This window comes from Loxodonta africana, chromosome 15, assembly GCF_030014295.1.
Source record: "Loxodonta africana isolate mLoxAfr1 chromosome 15, mLoxAfr1.hap2, whole genome shotgun sequence".
Lineage (NCBI taxonomy): Eukaryota > Metazoa > Chordata > Mammalia > Proboscidea > Elephantidae > Loxodonta > Loxodonta africana.
The window spans coordinates 34,540,438-34,551,725 of record NC_087356.1 but is presented as its reverse complement, the minus strand read 5'-3'; the positions used below and the strand labels follow the sequence as shown (position 1 = coordinate 34,551,725).

The window sequence follows — 11,288 nt, the reverse complement described above, 5'->3', positions numbered from 1 at the left end:
TCTTTAGATTTTTCCTTTTTAATGTCAGTAACTTTGATTCAGTTATTCTCATGGGCTTGCAGTATATTGTTGCTGTATTATTTGAGAACAATCAGTTCTGCTATAAGACATAAGAAAAATAAGTGAAACTGATGAAACTCTTCGAAGTGTTAAGCATAGATAGTAAACAAATAGCTTGTGAGACAACTCACAGAAAATGTTAATGAGAAAAAAGAAGTAAGCAGCTGTGAAACACATGCAGAACTCATAAGATGTGTTAACTGTAGATAGAAAATAAGTTAATGATACACATATTAAGAATGGAGGCCTGGTGTCCCAGTGATTAAGAACTATAATGGCTGCTAACCAAAAAGTCAGCAGTTCAAATCCACCAGCTGCTCCTTGGAAACCATATGGAATAAACAGAATATATGATAAAACTGAACAGAAGATTTCAAAGGGTGGCTCCAGAAGACAAATTATTATATGTGCAAAGGCCTGGAGTTAGGAAACCAAAAGGGAAGAACACGCTCCGAATTTCTCAAGCTGAGAGCACTGAAGAAAAAATTTAAGCCTCAAGTTGCAATAGTGAAGAATTCTATATGCAACATACTGAATGATGCAGAAGCATCAAAAGAAGATGAAAGGAATCCACAGAGGCACTGAACTAAAATGAATTGGTCAGCATTCAATCATTTCAAGAGCTAAAATATGATCAAGAGCTTATGGTACTGAAGGAAGAAGCCCAAGCAGTACTGAAGACATTGGTGAAAATGAAGGCTCCAGGAATTGATGAAATATCAATTGAGATGTTTCAACAAATGGGTGCAGCACTGGAGTTGCTCAGTAGTCTGTGCCAAGAAATCTGGAACGTCTTGATAAATGGAGAAAAGATTGAAGTTGTCAAAGATTTCATTTTACTTGGATCCACAATCAATACCCATGGAAGCAGCAGTCAAGAAACCAAAGGATGTATCGCATTGGGCAAATCTGCTTCAAAAGACCCCTTTAAAGTGCTAAAAAGCAAAAATGGCACTTTGAGGACGAAGGTGCACCTGACCCAAGCCATGGTGTTTTCAACTGCTTCATATGCATGGGAAAGCTTGACAATGAATAAGGAAGACCAAAGAAGAATTGACACCTTTGAGTTGTGGTGCTGGCAAAGAATATTGAATAATCCATGGACTGCCAAAAGAATGAACAAATTTGTCTTGGAAGGAGTACAGCCAGAATGCTCCTTAGAGGCAAGGCTGGCAAGACTTCATCTCAGATATCTTGGACATGTTATCAGGAGAGACCAGTCCCTGGAGAAGGACACCATGCTTGGTAAAGTGGAGGGTCAGCGAAAAAGAGGAAGACCCTCAATGACATGCATTCACACAGTGGCTGCACCGATGGGCTCAAACATAACAACGATCACGAATGTGGCGCAGTACCAGGCAGTGTTTTCTTCTGTTGCACATAGGGTCGCTATGAATCAGAAAAGACTTGACAGTACGTAGTAACAACAACAACATAATAGGACAAGTGTCTCACATTAATATAGTTGCATCAGGGTTTTTCTTTATTATATGTGCTTTGTAGATTTTTCTATCTGTTCCCTTTCTATATGATAATGAGTTAGGTTTGCTTCTTTTTAAAAACTGTCTTAGTTATCTTGTGATGATATACCTCAAGAGGCTTTAATGGACAGAAGTTCATTTCCTCACAGGTTAGGAGGCTAAAAGTCTGAAAACAGGACTAGGGTAAGGTTCTCTCTGTACCCACTCTGAGGAAAGTCCTTGACTCTTTTCTTCTTCTATTCTGAGGTTCCTTGGTGCTTGTGTGGCCTGTTTCTTTCTCACCATTTGTGCTTGCTTGCTTAATCTGCTGTTTTTAATCTCTAAAGAGATTGAGTTAAAACAAATCCTACAATGATCTGCCTCATTTATATAACAAAGAAAATTCATTCCGAGATGGTGTTATGACCACAGGAGTTAGGATTTGCAACACATATCTTGAGGAAAACAATTCAATCTGTAACATTACAGCCTTTAAAACCTGTAAGAAAAAAAGCTATTGCCATCGAGTTGATTCAGACTCATAGTGACTCTATAGGGCAGTGTAGAACTGCCCCATATGGTTTCTAAGGAACCGCTGGTGGATTTGAACTGCTGACCTTTTGTTTAGCAGCCAAGCTTTTCACCACAATTCTTGTCCTTCCTACATGCAAAACACATGCAGCCTATCACATCATTCCTAAAGTCTTAAATCAACTCAAATCCAAAATCGCATCATCTGAGTGATCCAAATCATGTACAGGAGAGACTTTTTGCATATTCCTCTATGAGGCAAAGTTCTTTTCCATTAGTGGACTTGTGAAACCTAGAAGACAAGTTATCTGCTTCCAAAGTGCAATGGTAGGACAAGCACAAGGTTAACATTTTTATGACAAGTAAGAGATATTGGAGTGAAACAGATGGTCTTGGGTACTAGACAAGTCCAAAACTCAGCAGAAAAATTACATTAGCTCTCAAAGCTTGAAAATAATCTTCTGTTCTCCCATATCATCTGGGTAATGGCTCCACCCTTCAGATTCTGGGTTTTGGCCATGCTGTCCTGATAGTGGGTGGAGACCCCTTGGTCCTGGGCTTCAGCCTCACATTCGAGGCCCTCTTGTATGGCAACTTTGCTCCCTCAAATTTAGGTGACCCCATTCTCCTAGTTCATCTTAGTGGAGACCCCACTTTTTCGACTTTGGGTCATGGCCCCATCCTCTTGGCTCACCTGAATGGCAGCCCACACTCTGGAAGTGAGTTAGTGAAACACTGACTCTTTGAAACCTAGGAGGCTGTGGTTCACCCTTTGAGATCTAGGCGATCATTTTTCCACCCTTTGCAACTGGGACTCCTCTACTTCCTGTGCTCCTTCCAACGCTTCTGCTGATCTCTGAATTGCTGCAGGGATGGTCTTTTTCTTTTCTTAGAGCTCATCAGATGTTTGGAACCAGGTCACTTCAATGGCCCACTTCCTGCCTGTAGAGTTTCAGGAGGCCAGAGCTTCTTTTCATGTTGTGCTATCACTTTCCCTTTCAGTCTAAACTGGTGAGATTTTTGGTTTATTTTACTCATTCCATATTTTCTTTCTATGAGATAATAAGTTATTATATACTTTATGTACTTCTGTCTCTTCTTTTAGTGATTAAGCATTTTAATTTCATATAAAATAAAAAGTTTCATATCAAATATGTTAAAAGTTGTACATTATTAAAAAAGGTAGTAAAAATATCACTAAAAGAATTAAAATGTTACACTAGAAAATATTTACTTAATGCAAAAGAAAACAGTAAGAGGCACTGGAGAGCCAAAGAGACTTGAGACACATAAAGAAACAAAGAGTAAAATGACAGACATAAATCCAGCTATATAGAGAATAAACCCTAGTGGCATAGTGTTTAAAGTGCTCGGCTGCTAACCAGAAGGTTGGCAGTTTGAACCCACCAGTCACTCTATGGGAAAAAGTCATGGCAGTCTACTTCCATAAAGATGACAGCCTTGGAAGCCCAACAGGGAAGTTCTACTCTGTCCTACAGGGTCACAATGAGTTTGAATCAACTCAATGACAATGGGTTTGGTTGTGGTATAGAGCAAATGTCACTAAATGTGAATTGATTAAACCATCCAGAGAAAAACTGGATATAAAAAGGAAATTACAGCTATGTACTATCTTCAGTACACAGGCTTTAGATTGAAGTTATTTTTAGATTGAAAGTAAAGGGGTAAAAAAAGGTATGTCATACAAATAACAACCATAAGAACACTGAAGTGACTGGAGTAATGAGATGAATCGAACTTTAATATAAAAGAATGTTAGTAGAGATAAAAGGGCTCATCCATCAAGAAGGTATAATTGTTATTGATATATACGATTAGGCTTAGAAACCTCCCTATTCTTCTATGGCTATATTAACATAACAAAATAAAACTCCTATTTCTAACAGTGTTATATTTATAGGTATAGGGGTAAGGATTTCAAGATATATTTTCAGAGGACACAATTAAATCCATAACATAAACCAAAACCACAATGAGTTTCTACTTCACACACCCACTACGATGCCTATAATAATAATAAAAAAAAGACTAGTAATAGCCAACGTCATTGAGAATGAGAAGAAATAGCAACCCTCAAACACTGATGCTGGGAATTTAAAATTGTGCAATTTCAAAAACATCCTGGAAGTGTCTCAAAATATTTTAAGTTTATTATACATTACTGTATGAGCAGTAATTCTTCTCTTAAGGATCTATTCAAAGGAAATAAAAACAATACATCCACACAAAAGTTTGTATATGAATGTTCATAGCAGGTATTATTCATAATAGCGATATGCCCATCAAACCAGTGAATTGCTGCTTGCCCCACTATGATCCCCACTTCCTGCTATTCAAGCCCTTCCATAATGTAGTCTAGGAAATGGTATGTTTCAATGTATTGTGCAAGTACATAGAAAGTTGAAGTTTAAGGTTTAATTGTGAATATCAAGTGACTTGAAGAATGACAAATACATAGCAATTTAAAAAGTTTGTTAAACTACATGAATCATCAACCTTATTATCTGACAACAATTCTCGAGTAACATTAGAATTAATTTATCGAATTTGGAGCAGTGAGAGGTAGGGCAGCTCCTCAATCTTCTCCTTCAGCTTCTTCTACCTGCACTGCTATTTCTATAGCATTTTCTTGGCCAGGAGAGGAGGTCTACACAGGGAATGATATGAGTAGGCCAGGACAGTCATTCAGTCTCCCTTTCACTCCTCATTCCCCAAGGAAGAAAGCTCCAGAGTTTATCACCCTGTCCTTTGGCCCTGTGTCCCACAAGTTACCCTACACTAGGCTCAAACACTTCCAGTCACTCCTCCCTCTGCCATCCTCTTCCCATCAGCCCTCAAGATTCCTAGAAGATCTGTGCTCCTTCCTTGACTGCTCAGGGCCATGGGAACTGGACACCTGGTTGCAGCAGGGGAAAGGGTCAAACCCACCTTTGCCTTGCAGAGGTTGCAGACCTGTTTGCGGGAAGAGACTTCACCTGTGACCATTCCCAGTGTGTACCAGGAAGAGGCCCCTGTGATGCTAGGATTTTCTTGCATCAGCACCCATGGTTCCCTCTCTGGGGCCTCTGACCTTGTCCTTTTAACTCTCCTATTGATTTTTTTTTTTTTTTTTTTTTTTTTATTGATTACATGCTGGGCCTCCTCACTCAGATCCTGTTATAAAGGCCTGGTCACTGGCTGTCCTGACAGCCATTCCAGACCCAGTCAGTTGGTGAGTGCATGGTACAGGAGAACAGTGGCTGACTTGAAGAGTTGTCCTCATCTTGGGGTGACTACAGTGTGATTTTCTTTCCCAGAGATTCCAGCAGTAATGAGACCTCAAAAGAAGCCAAAGATGCCTTTGGGAAACTGGGTCAATATAATACCCAGACACTCAGGAGAAGTATTTGAGGGTCTGAGTGTCCCAGGGGGACATTCTGGCTCTCAGGAACTCAGAGAAAGGGGACGGTAAGGAAGGTATTAGCTCTACTCTGCATTTCTCTGAACCCTCTTCCCTGTGTTTTCCTACAGAGGTTCCTGATTGCTCCTTCTGCGAGAGATTTTCTGTTTCGTAGCATGGCGTGCCCCAACTCATGCTTGATCCTGAGCATGTGCTTGATGTTCCTGTCTCTGAGCCAAGGTGAGCTCTTTCCACTATGTCTTCCAACCCTCAAACCCTCACCCCTTCCACACGCACACTGGTCCACATGCCAAAAGGCAGCTTAAACAGAAGGGATTTTTAGTGTTGTTTGTTGTTGGTTATTATTGCTCTAATCCCATTAATATATATCCTCATCTCGCAGAGTTTGAGGGGGTATTTAAAATTATTCTTTGTCCTTAAAATCTAAGGTTGAAAGTATTCATGTAATTAAATCTAGGCTTCCTTCCAGGTTTAGGGAGGGGAGTACACAGGTCAGTAATCTGATGGAGAACTGAGGAGAGTTTTGTGTGCATGAGAAACCAAAGGAAGCTTGAGAAAGGCAGAAGCTTGAGCCTTAAAAGATGGGGAAGGGCCCAGAAAGGGGAAGAGAAACATGGAACAAATTTCACTTCCTAATTTATTGGGTGGGCTCATCTCAAACAAAGGAAGCATAAGAAAGAAGAGCAAAGTGGCAGGAAGGCAGAAGTAAGCAATCATTCCATGTCCATCCTGCATCTGTATGGTCTTATAATGGAATTTCATTGGCTGCTGCCTCATCTTCCAGTCTTCCCCCTGTCTGTGACTCTCTTCAACTGTCCTTTCTCAGGCAAGGAGGCCCAGATGGAGAAGTCATCTGTCCGGATCAGCTGCCCAGAAGGTGCTAATGCCTATGGCTCCTACTGCTACTATTTTAACGAAGACCGTGAGACCTGGACTGATGCAGATGTGCGTGAGAGGAGCAGTATGGAAACGCTTCTGGATGGCACGTGGGCATACAAGCAACTGTTACTTTCCAGTGCCCTCAGTGGTTTCAGCAAGACGGGCTTTATTGCCTTCTCATCCTATAATGAGGAGGCCCTTCCCTTCCACGTTGTTCTTTCATTCTGCACAATCACAGCACAGATCATAGTAGTTAGCGACAGTCTCTTCAGGAATCTTCCCTTAGCTGTCCACTTCTTAACCCAATCAATGGAGATATTGGTATATCCTTCTGACTACCTCATCCATTCAGTACTGATATTTTCTTTTCCCCTGGGCAGCTCTTCTGCCAGAACATGCATTCAGGACATCTGGTGTCTATGATCAACCAGGCTGAGGCCACTTTTGTTGCTTCCCTGATCAAGGAGAGCAGGGCTGATGACCCCTATGTCTGGGTTGGCCTCCATGACCCCAAAAAGGTGAGTCTTCTACCTCTTTCCTTTACTAGTGCACAGTTTTGTGAGAGAAGAGGGAAGTACAAGGTCATGCAACTCAAGACCCAGCTTTTATCATTATTGGCTATAAAACGAACTACTTTATAGGTCTCACCATGTATGGAGACTTGATGTTTGATACAGAGAAATTCAGCAAGCTAAATTTCCTGGATGTTCTTGGCATTCATGTTTAAACTTATTTTGTCCACTTCTAGCAAAGCAGTTTTATGCACCAACTCTTATTGAATCTTGTTATCCTCTGTGTTACAAGAAAGCCCTTTGTCAACTACCTAAGAAAGGAGACCAGAAGAAGAAAGTCTACTGCTGGCATTAATCCTAAGTAATTTATCAAGAACTAATGAACAGTCAGAAACCCTGGTGGTGTCGTGGTTAGGAGCTATGTCTGCTAACCAAAGGTCAGCTGTTCGAATCCACCAGGTGCTCCTTGGAAACTCTATGGGGGCAGTTCTTCTCTGTCCTAGAGGGCTGCTATAAGTCAGAATTGACACGACGGCAATGGGTTTTGGAAACCCTGGTGGCATAGCGGTTAAGTGCTACAGCTGCTAACCAAGAGGTAGACAGTTCAAATCCACCAGGTTCTCCTTAGAAACTCTATGGGGCAGTTCTACTCTATCCTATAGGGTCCCTGTGAGTCAGAATCAACTCAACAGCAGTGGGTCAATGAACAGTCAATGGTGTGTTCTATTATGAGGATCGTGGGGACTTAGGAAATAGAAATCAGGCATTGCTTTCTTTAATGGGCTGTTTTGGTTCTGTATGTCAAGTTCAGCACCCTGGTTATTTGGTTGGATAAAGGAAGGGGTTCAGCATTACTTGAATTGGGAAACAGAGTTGAAGTAGAAGCAGAAAATGGTATGTGTGCAGGGGCCATCTAAGTTCTTCTTTTTGTATGCCTTGACCTATTCCTGAGTGTGCACATGGACAATCATTTCTCTCTCTCTCTGAGTGACCTCCACCCCTTTTCTGGCTCTCTCCCCTCCAGAATCGCCGCTGGCACTGGAGCAGTGGATCCCTGGTCTCCTACAAAGCCTGGGCTATTGGAGCCCCAAGCAAAGCCAACCCTGGCTACTGTGTGAGCCTGACTTCTAACTCAGGTGAGAGGCACAGAACCCACAACTACGCAACTGATGACATCCTCTCTTAATCTAGCTCTAGACATGGACCTGGGCATGGGTTTAAATGAGAAACAAGATCCTCATCCAGGAAATGGAAGGGACATCTCTTATATATGTTGCCCTGAGTTCTACAGTCAGCAGGGGCCATGGCCTCTTTCTTTATTCTTAGTCTGACTCTCCCCATTGGCTTACAGGATTCCAGAAATGGAAGGATGAGAACTGTGATGCGCAGTTCTCCTTTGTCTGCAAGTTCAAAAACTAGAGGCTGCTGGAAAGGGAAGTCTAGAACTGTCCCCGTAATTATTATGGAGTCAAAAATCAAACTGGAGCATCTTTCCATCTCCAGACTGAATCCTTTCCACTTCTTGCTGAATTTCAATCTCTACTCTCAAGACCTACACCCACCCCAGTCCCTGGAGTACTAAACAATGAGAATAAACATGTTTCCGTATTGTTCTGTCTCCTGCATTCATTATTTGTCTGAGCATTTGGGGTGGGAATGATTGTACAGTTTTGGAGCCTGTATGGCCCTGCCACTTTTAAAGACTCCATCTACACGTCATGCATGTTGGACTCCAGGATTTATGAACATGCGGTGCACTTACTATTGACAAGTTAAGAAGATATAGACTTCACCTCCAATCCAAATATTCACATGGAACCAATGTGAGTTACAGAAATTATTAGATCATTGGTGTTGAGATGGGTGGGTGTTTGATACTCTGGAGGGTTTCACATATCTGAGATCTGAAAAGGGCGTATGTACTCAGTCATGCAATTGGAAGCAATGGTTGGGAAGTGTTAGTTTAGGGAGCTTTGTCTTGTCTGGGGTACTGAGTAGATGAATGGAGGAGTGATTAGAGGCTTAGAGGCCAGCAAACTCATTATGTGGCATTCTTTGAATAAATAAATAAATAATAAATTAAAATCAATAAGATATACAAGCATAAACTGCAACTATCATAGAGCTTTATTTACCTAAGTCAAGTAAATTACCACATGTATTACGTGTTCCATATTTTTTCATTCGTACCAAGGTCAATCCTTCAGTCATCTGTATTCAGGACTTAGAGTGATGGTGGACGTCGTGGTGGAGGAAGCTGGTTTGATATTCATTCTGAAGGGACCTAGGAAATATTACATAACACTTTGTTCTCAGTTTTCTCATCTGTAAAATGTGGATAATAATAATAGTGTCTCACGGAATAATGAGGATGAAACTAGTTAAGGCCAAAAAAGCATGTATTTCACTTTGTGGCACTTACTGTTACAGATGTGTATTTGCCAAACAAAATATCAATTAATGTTTTGTGTTTTCCAATTTTATACGAATGGAACCATACTGTAGGTTTTATTTTCAGCTTTTTATTCGTCCTTAACATTTGGTTTTTCAATTCCTCTGTTTTTATGCCATTCTGACTCATTTCCACCAACATGTAGTATTTTATTTGAGAATAATCAATTCTGCTATCAGTGATAAGAGAAACAAATGAAATTGATGAAGCTAACACAAAAAACACTGTAAAGTAAACAAGTAACTTGTGAGATGCAGATGGAACTCACAGGATAGTTTTACTACAGAAAATAAGCAAGTAGCTGTGAGACATCTGCAGAATGCCTAACATGTTAAACATAGACAGAAAACATGTTATAAACCCACACATGAAGGATCCCAAAACACCCACTGCCGTCGACGAGATAAATGGAATATACTATAGAACAAAGAGCCTCATATAGATGCATCAGGTGTTTTCTTTGCCTTGCAGATTTTTCCATGTATTTACTTTCTGTGTGCTCATGATTTGTTTGTCTCTTATTAATAACTTACAGATAGATTATGTTGTGGTAATCCAGTATGAAAATTGTTATAACTGGAAGATTTTATTTCTTTATTATTATAAATGATACAAATGAATATAAGGAATGTAGCTGATACAAATGAGTAATATAAATGAATGAATGGATACAAATGATACAAATTCCTTATCATCATATTTGTGTTCTTTTAATTGGTTCCCCCTTTTCTTTTTGGTTTTTCCAAATTCTTACTTTCATTTGGATATATTAAATTTTGTCTGACTCATTCCATTTTTTCTGTCTATGAGATAGTAAGTCATTATATACTCTATGTACTTCTGTCCGTCTTTTAGTGATTATGCATTTTAATTATATATAAAATAAATAAAGTCGAAAGATATACATAGCATGCCATAGGGAAACCACATATATAGAGAGAGAGAGAAAGAGAGAGATCTATACTTATATCTATACATATATTACTAAAGGAATTAAAATGTTACAGTAGTGTATATCCATTTAATGAAAAAGAAAGCAGAAGACCAAAAAGACATGCAATAGACAAAAAGTAAAATTGCAGGTGAAATTCCAACCATAGGACCATTAAATGTGAATTGATTAAACAATCCAGTGAAAAGGCAAAGACTGACAAACTCAATAAAATCTATCTGCTGTCTATAGTAGACATACTTTAGATTCAAAGGTATTAGGTTGAAAGTAAAAAAATGGAAACAGATATATCCTGCAAATAGCAACCATAAGAAAACTGAACTGACTACAGTAATATCAGATGAATTAGACTTTAATATAAAAATAAAGTGTTACTAGACATAAAAGCATTCATCCATCAAGAAGGTAGAATTGTTATTGATATACATGATTAGTTTTAGGAACCACTCTTTGAGTATGGCCTCATTAACATAATAAAAGGAAACCACTACAGTATTTCTAACAAGGTCATATTTATAGATACCAAAAACCAAACCAAATCTGTTGCCCTCAAGTTGATTCAGACTCATAGTGACCCCATAAGACAGAGTAGAACTACCCCATAGGGTTTCCGAAGAGTGGCTGGTGGATTCCAACTGCCAACCTTTTGGTTAGCAGCCAAGCTCTTAACCACTTCTCCACCAGGCTTTAGGATTTCAAAACATATTTTCAGAGGATACAATTCGGTCCATGTCACAACCCGAAAACACAATGAGATACTATTTCACACACCCACTAGGGAGTCTATAATCAAAAAGAAAGATAATAATAAGTGTCATTGAGGATATGGAGAAATTAAAACCCTCTAACACTGCTGGTAGGCATGTAAAATAATGTACCCAATTTGGAAAATAACTTGGAAGTTTCTCAAAATATTTCACATTTGTTCCACATTACCATATGACCCAGCAGTTCTACTCTTAGAGATCTACCCAAGAAAAATAAAAACATGCAACCATACAAAAAATTTGTCCAAATATTC

The 11,288-nt window shown here is 39.6% G+C and overlaps 1 protein-coding gene across 1 annotated transcript; it reads left to right on the top strand.

Annotated features, from left to right (window-relative positions):
• The first annotated feature begins 5,295 nt into the window (after window positions 1-5,295).
• On the top strand, window positions 5,296-10,133 carry REG1A (regenerating family member 1 alpha). The gene is made up of 3 exons (XM_064268340.1): window positions 5,296-6,869; window positions 7,888-7,999; window positions 8,215-10,133. Exons 1-3 carry the CDS (start codon window positions 6,747-6,749, stop codon window positions 8,280-8,282), a joined length of 303 nt encoding a protein of 100 aa, XP_064124410.1. The 5' UTR covers window positions 5,296-6,746; the 3' UTR covers window positions 8,283-10,133.
• The last annotated feature ends 1,155 nt before the right edge of the window (window positions 10,134-11,288 follow it).